Genomic DNA, 15,794 nt, shown 5'->3' with positions numbered 1-15,794 from the left:
GTGCTGCATTATCCAGATAAAAAATAGTTCCCTTGAGAGGGCCTAGCCCATTCCTGCTGCTACTTCTCCTGAAGCAGCGCCAGTGCACTGACAGGTTGCTGGACTCATTTTGCCTTTGGCTATAAGGCAGGAAGGGGAGTGGTACAAGACCAATAAAAACATGGAACTGCATATACTAGAACTATCTCTGCTGAGTTACAGGGCCTGTTAACCACAGAAATTAATGCACAGGCCTCCCAGCTGGTGAAGAGGGGACACACTGAACCTATTGATTACACTATTAAAAAGGCATTTCTGGTTTACTAGAAAGAGGCAGGGCACACTGCTGCTGGTGACCCCACATCCAAAGAATAAGATAAAACCCCAAAGTCTAGTCTAGCTAACTAATAAAAATTTCAAGTCCAATATTTACAATTATCTAAAGATAACGGAAGCTGACAATGAAAATGTGTTTGTCAAGGAATTACGTATTATGGCTTTGTAGTTTTGGACATGTTTTAACATCTGCTTGTTAACAGAAAGATAATAGTCTCTTCAGAAAGAAATTTTGAATTAATTAAAACACACAGTTATTGTTGGCTTTCTGCAGAACATATAAAATGGCTGTTTCAATGTGCAAAGTGCATAGAAATATAGTTACTATAGATAATGCACATTAGATTATAAACACAATGAGAATACATGCAAAGAGGAATACCTTTGCAAATATTCACTACTGAGTAATTTCTCACACAAACCCTATATGAATGGGAACAGAAAAAAGGAATTCAGTAAATTGTCCACTGATAACAGCTAATGAGATGGCACCATTCAAATGAATGAGATTTTTCCATTGACTGAAATGGGAGCAGTATCAACATATAGGTGTTCACTATAGACTTCTTTTCCTTATCTTGTACATCTCTTATATATGTTATATATATCATACACCTGAAAACAACCAAATCATGAAACCATCCAGTTGTGCACGTTTCTGGCCTATGTTAATGTGTGGTCTCATTACTCTTTCCCTTTCTTCTGCATTCCCTCCTTCCTACTCCTTGGTATGCCTGTTGATGTCTGCCAAATATTCTGTAAACAGCAAATGTACTGGGCGTGAGCTAGCTTCCACATTTTAGTTTCTATTAGTTAGGTGGAGCCTTTTGAAGCAGACCTTTTTACTTTATCTGCTAAAAGAATTACTTTACATTTTAAAATTGTTTAGTCTCTAAAGTGCCACAAGTACTCCTTTTCTTTTTGCGAATACAGACTAACACGGCTGTTACTCTGAAACTTTACATTTTAAAAACAATCTTGCAATACACACAATGCATGAGAATATGGCCATATTATAATAATATAGCAAAGCAAGAGCAGATATGAGCAATCCGTTGCTGTAAGAAAGGCCAAAGGGAGCTTTGCTGAAATGGGGTACAACTGGAAGCAAGTTTTCCACTATATGTTTAAAACTGAAAAAACATTTTCTGCAGCTATCAATAGAGATTTTTTTTCTTTTCTATGGGCCTTTTTGACACTTCAAAGATTGCAGGATAAAGCCCTATGTAAAAGAAATCTGGAGCTGCAATAGGCTGTGTATGGTTCATTTGCTGGGCTTAGAAAGAGAAGAGTCTTATATATGTACATTGCAAGCTTTGCTATGTTGATTCTTGAGAGAATTCTGTACTCGATTGCCAAAATTCCCTCTAATATTTGCTACAAAACAATCTTATGAAGCGTGGCTTATAAAGAGAAAAACAGAAAAACTAAATAATGAATTAATATATCAATGTACTTACACGTGTGTTAAGTGTAGTTGTGTAATATAATGAGGTAATATATCATACCTGGAACACACTGAATCAAGTTGGCAGTCATGGCACTGAAATGTGCTCTCATATCCTTAAGAATTTCAACTTCTTTATCATTTTCAGCCTCTAGCAGCATGCGAGTTAGATCAACATATTCTAAGAACAAGGCTCCAAGGGCTAAAGTATCCCTCTCTAAGGCTCCATTTGTACTAGAATAAAGAAAAGTTGAACATTTCAATATGAGTGACAGTGCATTTAACTTGTGACATAATACATTATCATCTTTAAACACAGATTTTAAGCTTCCATAGTTGCATATTTTAAAAAAACCCATATTTTGTATATTTTATAATTGTTCAAAGAAGCTACTAAAACAAACAGAATGATGACATCACCAATGGAAATTCTTCCATACAAAACAGTGTTACCTGTCACTTATAACAGCAGCATCAGCAAGCAATTCAAAAATTCGCAATAGCTGCAGTCTCAGCAGATCTCGGCGCTCACGGCGTTTCTTATTCTTGGGGTTAAAAAAAGAGATACTTAATACATGCGCAGGTGCAGACATTAAAATAATGCAAGCCTGGTCACTGACGCTGTGTTTAAAGCAAAGCAGTATAACTGACTTATTTACTTATGATGGAGTACTATGACATTTGCGTGTACCATAGTACAGGTATGCTTACATAACAACACAGGTAGAGGTATGTTCACATTTCTAACTTTCTAAACAATTCTTGAAAAAACAGTTTATAGCCATATTTGTCCATAAGGAAAAAGTGAACATGGTATTCTTGAAATTCTGGACCAGAAATAACTTTTAATATTCAAGTTTTGGTGCTGAAAACACACTTTCTTCATGTGCTGAAATATTATTATATGATATCCAAGAATGGTGCTTCTTGGATCTTTGAAAGTGAGCATCAGCAGTACTTCCTGCAGCCATGATAGTCTTAGTTCATAAACTCTCTCCTGTATTTTATACTTTCACTAGGAGAAAGTGTGGTTTAAAGTGTCTCAGAACCCCAATGCTTCCTCTTCACCTAACACTTCCAGAAAGCTCTCCTTCACCTCCAGAAAAGCCCTTGCTTTGCTCCTGACAAATGTGAAGTCAGCTAGCAAGGCCTGCTCTTCGCCTGAACAGCTGTAAGTAGGGTGATGGTGGTGGGTGGTAATAGGGGCCTATATAAGACAAAGCCCTGAATACCGTGACTGTCCCTATAAAATCGGGACATCTGATTAACCTAGCTGGAAGTGCAGCTTCCTGGGAGTGAAGAGAACGACAAAGATGACTTGTTTTGTCTTGTCTTGTCTTCCAGTGAACACCAGAAAGTATGTCTTCCCTCTCCTTCCCCTCTTCCTATGGCTCTAAATTAGAAAAAAAATCAAGGGAAGGTGATAAAACCAGTCACTGCAACTAGTAGTGGATTTTTCAGTCAATATAGGACAACCTCATTAAAAGTCATATTTTCCCTGAGTACAAGGCCAGTCTACACTTGAAAGTTGTACCAGCATAATTATTTTGTTTAGGGGTGTGATTTGTTATCAATATAGTTATACTAGTACAATCCCTAGTGTGACGGGGTTATAGAACTAGAACTATATCAGTAGAATTAAAGCAGGGCAGCTTTCTAGTGTAGACAAGGGCTAACGGAAACTGAATCCCTGGTAAGACCTGTTTATACTACAGAGATAAACCATATTTCCAACACTGTTGTGAAACATGGTTGTGGCTGAGTTATGTTACAATATTTTTTTCTCTCACCATTGTAAGTGGGATTTCACTATATCTAAATTCACCATGAAGAGGCGGCACTATATTTAACTAACTTGTTCCTCCCCTAAAAAATATAAATAAAAATGTATGAACTGTATTTTTACACAATAATTTAATTTTAAATAATCCATTTAAATCCAGTTTTAAATGGAATTGCTTTAAGTAATTTTTTCTACACAATTATTGAAAAGTTCCTTTATTAAACATCAAGCTAGAGTTACCAATAGGATGTTTTTCTGTTTTTTTTTTAATTAAAGAAACACATTCACTACTTTTAACTTCATGTTGCAATTTAAATAAACAAATCTAATTTCTTGAACTAACCTCTGGTCTTCTTTCTAGGGCTTCTTTCATTAATGGGTGAAGTTCTTCTACTAATTCCCTAAATTAAAACAAAACAAAAATGTTCTAAACAAAATCCTTCATAATTGAGTCCATCTTCATGAATTAAATGCTCCTTTTAAGATAAAGAGTATTACACTGCTCTCTATAAGGCTTCTATAACACATTTATTGATCTGGATAGTGTATTTTCCCTTCCAGCTACATATTTGGGCACTGGTATTCTCGTGGTCCAACGAGCAAGGACAAATTTTAGGAAGGGTTCCAACAAGGGCTGCAGTTTCTACACTAAGGCAGTGGAGAAAGTACTAACATAATGGTTGGTTAGATTACACCTAATATGAATAGAAAGGTAAAGCTTTTTAGTGCTTATGAAATATTAGGTTATTGGGAAAAGCGATCTGTGGCTTTCACCCAAAACTTCCATCCAATACCACATCACAAGCATACACTGCTAATTCAGTGCTCCTTGTCATTCCCTTCTCCCATAAAATTCAACATCCTATTTATTACATAAACACTAACATTTTAGAATTAAAATTTTAAAAATTAATAATTTTACATTAAAACAAAAATAGCATATCTGAATTAAAAGCAAATTCCTGGGATTATTGTAAACTGTTCAGTACCTGAAAACAAGAGAATTTGTTCTTCCAAATCCTAATACAAGTGATTCTGTGATTTCTATGCTTTCAAGTCTCATCAAAGGTACTAGCTGCTTTAACAGGACTCCAACAGATGGGGTTCCTATAGCCTAAAATATATTTATTAAGAAATCACCAACATTTAATTATTAGCACTATCTATATCAAATAAACAATTACAGATTTCAAAGCATGAATAAGTATTCAACAAAAAAAGAATAATTTAAGAGTCAAAAAGTGCCTTTTGTAAATCATAATGAAATGACTTTATAACTGTGGATATGTTCTAATTGGCTGTCTTCTACATTATATCCATGTGAGTAAAGTCCAGTAAATATATGGATCAAAGTAAATTAAATCACTGATTTTAATCATGATTTAAATCAGCATGCAGAAAACATTGATTTAAATCACTGATTTTTAATCTTGTTTTACATTTGAACTTACTTATATTCCTTAAAAAAGGTTTATTGTCATTGGTTGGTAACCATTAAAACATGTTGATTTGCAACCAGATATACTCTTTCACTAAACTTGGTGCTTCTTTTTGCTAACCAGGAGGATATACTATATCTATACACATTTATTTAAGCAATTAGATAGCTTTAGCTTACATTTATTCAGACTCTTAATTTTTTACATTTTTCTATGTTAGAAAATGGTGAATGTTGCATTTCTTATTTACTAGATGATGATTAATTTTTACTAGTGATTGATGTTAAGCTCTATTTGGATGGAAATTAAATTAAAAATGCAAAAAACAGCAATTTTTAATTAAATAAAACTTCCTTACAAAGCATAAGAAAAAAGTTTATTGAAACATGTTTTGCATTTAAAGCTAACTGATTTATTAAACAGTTTATCCATCCTTTCATCCATCAGCAGGAAGTTGAAGCAGACAAATTCAGACTGGAAATGAGATGCAAATTTTTGACAGTAAGGGTAATTAACCATTGGAACAATTTACCAAAGGTCGTGGTGGATTCTCTGTCTGTGACAATTTTGAAATCAAGATTGGATGTTTTTCTAAAAAGTATGCTCTAGGAATTGTTTTGGGGAAGTTCTATGGTCTGTGTTATATGACTAGATGATCACAATGGCCTTGGTTAAATATTGATTAAATATCAATCTATTGTTAGTGAGTTGAACAGATTATTTCTGGTAACTACATCCTTCAAGATTTTAGAACCAGTAGATCTCATCCTTTCACATCTAGTTTTTATTGATAGATTGGAAGAAAAAAAAACAAGCTTTCCTGATTTTTCAGCGTCCAACTGGTTACTTAACTTTGCATAAACGAGTCATTGAACTGAACTAGCTGAACAAACAGAAATGAAGAAAACAGTCTCTTCATCTGCAGAAAAGATTACTGCTCTCAAAACCTGGTCTGGCACTTCACCAACTCTGGATCCAGGTGCTTAGCCAGTGACTTCCACCAATTAAGTGGGCTGACTGTCTTTAAATCTTGGCAGCAAACAAGTACTCCAATATTATTTTTTGTGGTTGATTTAAATTATTTTAATATATTATACAACGTTTAGGCCTTAACATAGGTTGTCAATTTCAAATTTAATTTTAAATAGCATATTTTTATAAATAAATCTGAATTTAAATTAAAAATCTGATTTTAATTTTTTAATCAATATTTATCCATCCTGGTTTAAACGTTTTCTGTATTTTCAAAGACAGTATTGTACTTTATTTTCATAGACAGTATTGTACTTTTTTTATTAAGTTTACAATATCAAAAAAGACTCCAGTCAATGAATTTGTAGGAACTAGTACATTTCTCAAGCAGTTACCACTAGGCCTTTGGTTTCATATCACGCTCCAGAATTGCAATAATGATGCAGAAATACATCACCTATTGTGCCTTATTGTTTATGTATGTGCTATAACAGTACTTAACAGAGTGATCTGCATTAAAAGCATGACACATGGTAAAGTTAACTTGAGCATATTATGTGCAACATTTCCATACCTTGCATATATACTACTTAGAATATGCATTAATCACATAACACAGGAATGTGCTGCAAATACCACGGGAATTGTCATATGTTTAATGGCAAATGGTGTAATGTGCTATACAAATTAATGTTTTCAATAATAAATAATAATACTTGAACCAAATCACATATATCGAAATAATCCTCAGATGTACTTTTATCGCTACTACTTGACTTTCACATGTAAATTCTTTTAAAAACATATTTAAAATAATTACGGAATAATTCTTCTGAAGCATGCCATGTCACCTTGTTATCGTAGTTCACTGTTCCATCGGGAGTGGTAGCCATGATCTCTGGAGTTGAAGCACGTAAGTGTCCAGGGCTCATAATACTGGGTTTCGCTACTCCAAAGCAGAGAATAAGATAGTTTCTCCACAGAGTTACATAGTTGTCACCACTGCTCGCTGTACTGGTTTTCTTTGCATTAACAGGGATACTGGAATTTAAAAAAAAAAAATAGTTAATTCCAGTTCCTAATTTTAATTTTCCAGAGCTTTTTTAAAAAACCAAACAAGCTAAGTAACAACAACTATACTATTAAATATTATATGATGTAAAAATAAAATCAATGAAGGAAATAAGAAAAGGAATCATTACAGTTTAAAGTGGCAATCATCATATCAAATACCAAAAGTTTGGATACTATTACCATAGCTGGACTGTCAAACTGGTCTGAATATGTAGGACTAAAGAATTTACATAATAATGTCACTAACCCTTAACAAATGAAAGCCGTGTACAGAGTATCACTTACTTTGGATCCACAAGAGGCATTACTAGCTGTAACCTCGTAAAAGCATATGGCCAAGCGTAGCTAAGAGCTGTAGGACAATGTTTTGGTAAATTCTCTTGTCTAAGAAAACTGAAGAGGCAGAGAACCCATGGATCTTTAACTGACTGTGCAAATATCCAGACATGGGAAGGGCTTTTTACATCATAATGACTATTTACTAAGACTGCATTCCATTCTACCAGCCATTGCAAATCCACATTATGTGTTAATGGTAATGTAGTCTGTGGAGAGAGAAAAAAAATCAGTATCACAGTGGTAGTAACTTATTCCCAACTATTTAGGCCACAGTTCAGCAAGTCATTTAGGCATCTACTTCCTAAATAAAGATGCTCAAGTGTTTTGTTCAATCAAGGCATTAATCAGCTATAAATAGCATCTCCTATTGGCAAGAGCTGTTCCCATCAGATGAAGAAACCATTTCTCTACTGTATGTTCTTTAACTCTTTTCTTAAGAAAAATATCTATGTGAATGAAGGCTAAAAATGTGTAAATTTGGTAACTAATTACATTAATTAAATCTGAAAAACACTGATGTTATTGGGTCATAATTGTATATACAAAATTGTTTTTATATCATATACCAAACTTTTTTATTGACAAAAACAAAACAAAGGAACGAACAATGACTAAGCAGGAGGATAGATGGGCATATGTTTTTATGTACACATTTATATACATACATATACTGACACAGATATAAATTTTCAGTGAAATTTTCAGTTTTGTTACAGACTTTTGTACCTAAGTCACTTGACTTTGAAAATTTTACCCATATTTTACCCATCCATAAAACCCCTGGAACTAAGAAGATACATACCAATCATCATTCTTACAACTTTTCTTGCATGCTGTATTCCTCTTCCTCACCCATCTGTCTTTCTGCATGATAAGGTCTTTGGGGGCAGGGACTGTGTCTTTCTTTATGTTTGTAAATCACCTAGCACAATTGGTTGCTACTGTAGTACAGTGTATATTTTATGACTGCCAGGGTAAAAATAACCACAGAACTAATACTCACACTTACCACAAAGAAGGTGCTATGTACATTAAGGGGTAGATCCTCAGCTGGTGTAAATTCTCATAACTCCACTGATTTCAATGGAACTATGACAATTTACACCAGCTGAGGATCTGCCCCTATAAACATGTAATAGCTGGTGGTATATTGCAAATGTCTACCATCAGAAAATAAACAGGTACTTACTGAATCAGAAACTGCCACATGAATAAAACTTTCAAGAATAGAAGAACTTAGCTGATCCATGACATCAATCATAGGCCTGTCATCATCCTGTACAAATTAAGGTAATAGCAGTCAACTACTTTCCTTAGCTAACTGATTCTTTTCATCTTTGTTCAATACACGAAACAGAACTGCATGAAAGATTATAAGATACAGAACTGGTAAAAATATATTCAGGTGGTTGTCTTGATGGATACATTTTACCTTTTGTTGTATTAACCTCGAAGTCAAGCCCAGCTTGTGGTTTGAAAGGAAGTTAATTACTGGCCTTAGTTCACTGTTTACTGAACAAAAGTGCTCATCAGAAAATCCCATATGACTTGGGACATCTGGTACCAAAGGACTGAAAACCTAGCTTAACTGTTTAACTAAAGCATTCCTTTTCTATGAACACACATATTTGTGTTCTCAGGCAGCTAGATGGCTCAGTGTGTTGGGGCCACCGCACACAGCAAGACTCTACATACATTTGTATCTGTACACAAGAAAAGAGTTAGACTTCTGTACTGTACAAGGAATATTTTATGTGAATAAAGTTAAATGTTTATTGTGCTGTTTTTGTTGAATATACTGAGATGTTGTAATAGTGAATTTTATCTTCACTAAAAATTAATAACGCAGATGATGCAAAAATTATTTGCCCAATTCAAGGAATATTTTTACAGTATACCTTTGTGTGTACTTTATAACTGAAAAAAAACTGAAAAAGGGTTTGATGTTGTGCAAAACTGGATGTTGTTTGTGAACAACAGAACAGGTTTTGCAAAAAGAACGTTATTAATGCTTTATAGTCAACAGCCCATGAACTGTAAGGTCTGCAATAATCAGACACATTAAAATGGCAAATTCCAAATAAGCCAAATGTTTTTATATATAATAAATGTCCTCTTCCATTACATGCATTATGGTAAAGCAGCACTGTTAATTTTAGTTTAGAGCTTTATCTCTGGAAAATTTTCTTTTGAAACTTTTAAAAAAAATCCATACCTCTGCCTGCCCCAGGGCGAGAAATAAAGCACGGATCTCTTTGAGAATCAAAACTGCTAGTTTACGGGTAGCAACCTGGAAACTACAAAGTAGTACCAGTGCAAATCCTTCCACAGCATGCAGTACGTTGGAATAAGGACTTCTTTCAGACTGTATCCTATGGCTGGATCCGTTTGGTATCAGCTGTAAAGAAATGAGAAAACTATACTCAAAAGAGGGAAATATTAATGGGAGATGAGGATGAGGTTACTGAGAAGTGCTCTATTTGACCAGGACTGATCCCACCCAAGCTATCAGGCATTAACTGGGTCCCAGGAGGGGTTAGGGTGACCAGATAGCAGGTATAAAAAATCGGGACGGGGGTGGCGGGTAATAGGTGCCTATATAAGAAAAAGCCCCCAAAATCGGGACTGTCCCTATAAAATTGGGACATCTGGTCACCATAGGTGCGGTTAAATGGCTCCATGACATTCACTAAAGGAATGAGGATTGGCTCTCTTAGTGGCTCTCCACTTAATTCATGGTTAAGCCCACTGCTAAATGCCACTATCCTCCTCCTGCAAGGTGGCATGATGGTGGACAAGGGAGTACATAGTTTGTGAGGATTTAAGGCTTCCTCTCATCCTTCAGGTTAACAGGATCCACTAGGCCCTCCTAGGTATTGTGCTCTTTCCCACGTGCTGACCCTCTGAAGCCTATTACCTGCACTGGACACCAGCCACAAGTCGCAACACTATTTATTGAAATTTATTTAACCCTTCCCCCTTTTTAAGTATTTTCATAAGTACCTTTACTTATCCTTATTATCCGCACCTCCAAGGCCTCCAGGATACCCACTAGATATCTTATCATTCTTGCCCAGAGGGAAAAATTCCTCCCTGATCCCAAAAAACAACTGTATTAGACCCACAGCAGGCCTGGAAAGCAGAGGAGAATTAAGGTTTCCGGGAACCCTGGGCCAGAGCAAGTGGTGGGCCCCACCCCATCCCTTCCACCTGCTGCCCCGCTCCTATGGCAGCCCCTCCACCTGCAGCCCCGCCCATAGCCACACCCCTTTCTGCCTCTTCTCCAGGGCCCTGCCCCCATTCCACCCACGGTCCCCCCATTCTGCGCCCCCACTGCAGCCCCGCAATCATTTTGCTAGTTTCTGGCCCCCCTACCCCCACTGCGGCCCCAAGACCGGAGAAGCTCTGTTCCCCCGCCACAGCCCCAGGCTGTAGCAGGGAGTGAAAGCTACCCCAGCCCTGAGGCTGCGGCAGGTAGCGAGAGCTCCTTCAGTCCCGGGGCTGCAGCGGGGGTCCCACTGCTGGGGCTTCCCCCACCACTCCCACGCTTCTGCAGGGGACCAGGGTCAGGGCGCTGGGGGCTTCCCCTGCCACCCTGGGCTTTTGCTGGGGAGTGGGGGTGTGAGGGCACAGGGGCTTCTCCTGCTGTGCCTGCCTGGTGCTGCTACTGGGGAGCAGGGTCAGACACGGGTGCTTTCCCTGTCTTCCCTGCTCACCCGGCAGCCAGGGCTCTGGGGCCCCTGAGTTGTCCGGGGCCCCTGGGCATGTGCCCCGTAGGCCCAGTGCCTAATCCGTCACTGCTGGAAACCCAGCTCTGACAACGAAAGTACCTACTGGGCAGATAGGACAGCTTTCAGCAAGAAGAAAGCTGCAGTGTGCCCAGGAATGCTTAAACATGCCTGGAGAGGGGGTTTTGCTGGAACCAATCAGCTCCCTCACCATCCCTTGAACTGACCAATGTGGCAGCTGAGGGAGGTGAAGCTCCACTCCATTGTCCAGAGCCCCAGCCACCTTTATAACTGCAAGATCCCCATTTGCATTCTGGGCAGGAACAGAAGATAGGAAGGGGGCCAACTGTTTTTCAGATGCTGGCTCAAAATAAGCAATGAGCATTTCTACATGCATGATCAAGGCCTTACAGCAGATCATTAAATAATTGTGTTAATCTCAGTGCTGATGTCAAGCATTCAAATATCATGAGTCAGCCTCCTGCAAATGATAATACTGATAAAAATTAAAACCAAAATAAAGGGAGGAGGATGTCTTTTTAGTTGTCTTCTGGTTTTTGAGCCTTTAAGGTGCACTCAGGTCATGTTTTCAAGTTTTCTTCCCCGACTATACAGTCTGGAAACTTAATTTCATTTTTAAATGAAAGCTGAGATTCTCATGTGATCACGGGACTCCAAAAGCTGGGGGCTTTCAGAAAAAATGAATATTGCAAGACTCACTAAAATCATGAGAGTCGGCAACATTGTGAAGCATAGTGACCTCCTCTAAAAACACATTGGGTCTATATAGTATTATTTATTCAACCTAATCTAGCATGATATTTCATGACATAGGTGTTAATTTGGTGCTAGTATAGTGAAATACATGAGAAAGATAGAGTGATGAATTTTGGAAAGCATGACCAAATCTTTTAGACTTTGTCAGATTGTTTAGGGAATACAAACAAAAAAACTATTGAAAATTTCTATTAAAAGCAAATGGTTTGTTCAGTTTCTTGCTCAGCTGATTTTCAAAAAGTGCTGATCATGCACCTACTGTTGAAAATTAAGCCCTTTTACAATATCTCAGTTTGGGCACCTAAAATACTGAGACACCTAAATTCACTTTTGAAAATCCTGGCTATAAATGCTTATTTATCCAAACAAAATGGAAGATAAGGAATTTATTTGGACATATGGGAATTCAGATAAACTAAGTTTTTCATAAAAAGAAAAGGAGTACCTGTGGCACCTTAGTGATGGCCATTGGGGGACATAATCTTAATCACATAATGATTTTTTGGATGAGTGGGGTTTTATTGTTGCTTATAAAAGTAATTAATTGGAAAAAATCATTTTAGTCCCTTTGATGTTACCAGATAGATAGATAGATAGATAGATAGTCATGAGACAATGTAACACTTAGGAAGGGTTTATATAGATGCTCACAAACCAGTGATCACAGATCATGAATATGTCAAATTTTAGAAAGTTTGAAGGGTTAAACAGAAAAACATTATGGCATTTTAGCATTATCTGTAAGTTACAGTGCTGGGAAAAAGTCTTCCTGTCAGCCCCACCACTTTTATGTGGTTTTGTTAACAAGCCTATTTTGGTTTGACATACTTTCTTCTTTGTTGGTGCACTACAATGACATGTACTATGCTGCAAAGGGTAACAGCTGTTCTAGGTACACTTAATCCTGCCTCAGCATGGGTGGATGGACTAGTAGATAACCTGTTCAGGTCCCTTCCAGCCCTACATTTCTATGCTTCTATGAGACAGCTGAACTAACTGTTTTATGGAAAAAAGTCTAACAGCAGTGAATTCTGCTGGAGCACAACTTGAGTAAATAAGGCATACATAAAACAGAACAATATCCAGGAAAAGTTAAATAAGGTCATAAATGAGTATAACTATTGGAATGCAGTTCACTTTTATTCATACCTCTGATGATCTGCTTTTTGTCTGTTCACTGGCTTTTCCTGGAGTGTGTATTACAAGTTTCCATTGTGTAAGCAACTGTAGCAGCAACTTCAGAGAAGTATCAAGAAGAGTGTGATGCATATCATTCACTTCGCGTAGTAGGAAGTTAGTAAAACCAAAGAGCACATCCTCTCTCCAGTCAACAAAGTCAACAAGTAGACCCTGAAGAGAATTTTGTGCAATGTGCCGAAGTTCATCATCCATGTGGATAGAGAGTCTGCATGTTAAAATAAAAGTGACACTAAAAATGTAAACACCATTAAATGGTGTAAGTGAGTAAAGTAGAAATTAACACTGACAGAAATTCCCCAAAGTTAATATAAAATTTCATAAAACTATTCAAGCTTTTATTGTTATTGACCACAATCACCATTGTCGACACTTTATAGAAATTCTTGCTACACCAGTACTTGAATACATACATAGATCCAAAAGATATGTTTGCTCCAGTCCAAAAAGATACTATAGAGCAGCTTTGTGAGCAACTTATTTTTTTTCACTTACAAGAGCATGTTTCAAGATAGTTGAAATATGGCAACTTTGCAGTTTCTCAGAACAAAGAAAACTGTTGACTTGATCACTTATGAGAGCAAAAGTCTTTCAGGATAATGTGTGCACTTCAGATTTTTTATTTTTTACTTCCAAGATAAAATCAAACAAACAAACAAAAACAAACAAAAAACTCCCATGTGCCAGTAGAACAATTAAAATTAACCTTCAACTAAGAAGAAGCAAATTATAATTACTGAGAGAGAATCTTTAAATGAAATTAAAAATTCCTAACTAGAACACAAACATTGCCTCAAACTTTCATTTCTTCTGGGATATAGAAATAGAAACCACAGCTCCATCATACTCTCCATTTTTTAAGAACTAGAAGTCTATCCCCCCCAAAGCATTTTCTAAGGAACTGGCATCTTAGATCCCATTTTCTCTATTTCTATATTTGCACCTAATTTGTGTCCTTTTCTGATGGACCACAATCCATGTTTCCTCTTTAAAACAAAATGAGAAAGTCACTTCATAGCTTGTAGCTGGGCAGAATGAAACACTTAAAGATCAGTATGCTCATCACATTTTTAAGTTTGTCACTTCCACAGTGTACTAAGTCTTCATTAACCAAAAGGTAGTAATATTAATGGATGGGTTAGCATCCACTTTCCAAGTATTTAAATTTAGTTGTCCTTGAATAATTAGAAATGAGGATATATTTGTGAATAAATAGAGAAAAATCTAGAGGCCCTAATAATATGCAGTGGACCAAATTCTTTTCCATTAAAATTGTACGATGTGGTATACTTGAGAGAAGAATTTGGCTCAGTGTGTGTTAAAGTGAAGTTAATTGACTCCAACCAGTCTGAAAATTCTTCATAGGCAGGTCAAAGACTGTTTTATTCTATGCAATGAAAGTCTAATTGCCATGAAACTTCACCAACAGGTTCTACCCCAGTCAGCAAAGGGCAAAACAGCTCCTGTGGGTACCTTTGAGGCCTGTCAAACCTGAGATGCACAGCTTCTTAAAAGTAAGTATCCAAGCCCAGTGCAGGGTGGGCACTCAGAGGGAAGCAGAACTAGAGTGCAGAGCAGGGGCTGCTTACCCAGGAGAGCTGCTTAAGAGCCTTTGCTGCATGGACCCTCTGGAGACACAGAGGGACCATCTTTAATTCATTTTTCTTTCATTAGGGCCCAGGGCACGCAGCCTGGGCAACCGTAAACATACAGGGGATTAGGAACCCTTTCACAGAGACTATTGACCTTCTGCCTTGTGCCTTCTGCCAGATTGTTTTGCAGACTGCAGGATTATTTTGTTTCCCTTTTATATTTTGAATGGCTGTTATGCCCAGAAGGGAGAGAGCTGCCTCCCTCAGACTTCTAGTCAGAGGACCGCACCCCACATTCCAAACCAGAGCTACAGAAAGGTTTACAGTCAGGAAAAGAACATCTGGGATGAGAGAGGTGCTCACCCTCACCACTATAGGTATAACTTAGAATCATAGAATATCAAGGTTGGAAGGGACCCCAGAAGGTCATCTAGTCCAACCCCCAAACTTGTGACATATCCATATGAAATTCTTAACAAATTGGGAATTACTGTATTTCTCTGACACTAAAGGAAGGCAATTTATCACCTTTGCCTCTGGACACTAAAGATCACAAAACCAAGCAATAAACTCAGATTATGACTGAGTCATTCATGAAATGACTCTTTCTAAGGGTACGTCTACGCTACTTGCTGGATCAGCGAGTAGTGATCGATCTATCAGGGATCGATTTATTGCATCTAGTGTAGATGTGATAAATCGATCCCCGATCGCTCTGCTGTCCACTCCTGTACTCCACCGTGGCAAGAGGTGGAAGCAGAGTCGACGGGGGAGCGGCGGCAGTCGACGCTGTGCCGTGAGGATGCGAGGTAAGTCGACCTAAGATACATAGACTTCAGCTACACTATTCTCGTAGCTGAAGTTATGTATCTTTGGTCGATCCCCCCCTCCCCAATGTAGACCAGGCCTAACTGACACATGGAGGTAGTGGAAAACAAAACACAGACTAAAACTGCCTCCAAGCTCAAGTTACTGTATAAATGCATTGGACAACATTATCAAGAGAGATTAGAAATAAACCTAGTATAAAACCATAGCTCTGTAATACTACGGCAGTGGAGTCAGTAGAAAGGACACGAATTTGAAGAGTTACCATGGCTGCATTAAGAATTTCTCCTTATTACTCAGATA

The 15,794-nt window shown here is 37.4% G+C and overlaps 1 protein-coding gene across 11 annotated transcripts in view; it reads right to left on the bottom strand.

Moving 5' to 3' along the window:
* FRY (FRY microtubule binding protein) overlaps nucleotides 1–15,794 on the bottom strand; it is a 372,765-nt gene that overhangs the window by 125,642 nt on the left and 231,329 nt on the right. For all 11 annotated transcript variants that reach the window (XM_073341316.1, XM_073341299.2, XM_073341325.2 and 8 more), the window contains 9 exons: nucleotides 13,024–13,279; nucleotides 9,585–9,767; nucleotides 8,559–8,645; nucleotides 7,316–7,575; nucleotides 6,808–6,997; nucleotides 4,535–4,659; nucleotides 3,889–3,946; nucleotides 2,216–2,307; nucleotides 1,824–1,996 (listed from right to left, as the gene is read on the bottom strand). In XM_073341316.1, the coding sequence (XP_073197417.1) occupies nucleotides 1,824–1,996; nucleotides 2,216–2,307; nucleotides 3,889–3,946; nucleotides 4,535–4,659; nucleotides 6,808–6,997; nucleotides 7,316–7,575; nucleotides 8,559–8,645; nucleotides 9,585–9,767; nucleotides 13,024–13,279 (1,424 nt within the window). The remainder of the gene's footprint in view (nucleotides 1–1,823; nucleotides 1,997–2,215; nucleotides 2,308–3,888; nucleotides 3,947–4,534; nucleotides 4,660–6,807; nucleotides 6,998–7,315; nucleotides 7,576–8,558; nucleotides 8,646–9,584; nucleotides 9,768–13,023; nucleotides 13,280–15,794) is intronic.

The sequence above is a fragment of the Lepidochelys kempii genome, chromosome 1, assembly GCF_965140285.1.
Source record: "Lepidochelys kempii isolate rLepKem1 chromosome 1, rLepKem1.hap1, whole genome shotgun sequence".
In the NCBI taxonomy this organism is placed as follows: domain Eukaryota; kingdom Metazoa; phylum Chordata; order Testudines; family Cheloniidae; genus Lepidochelys; species Lepidochelys kempii.
This window is presented reverse-complemented; position numbering and strand designations above follow the sequence as displayed.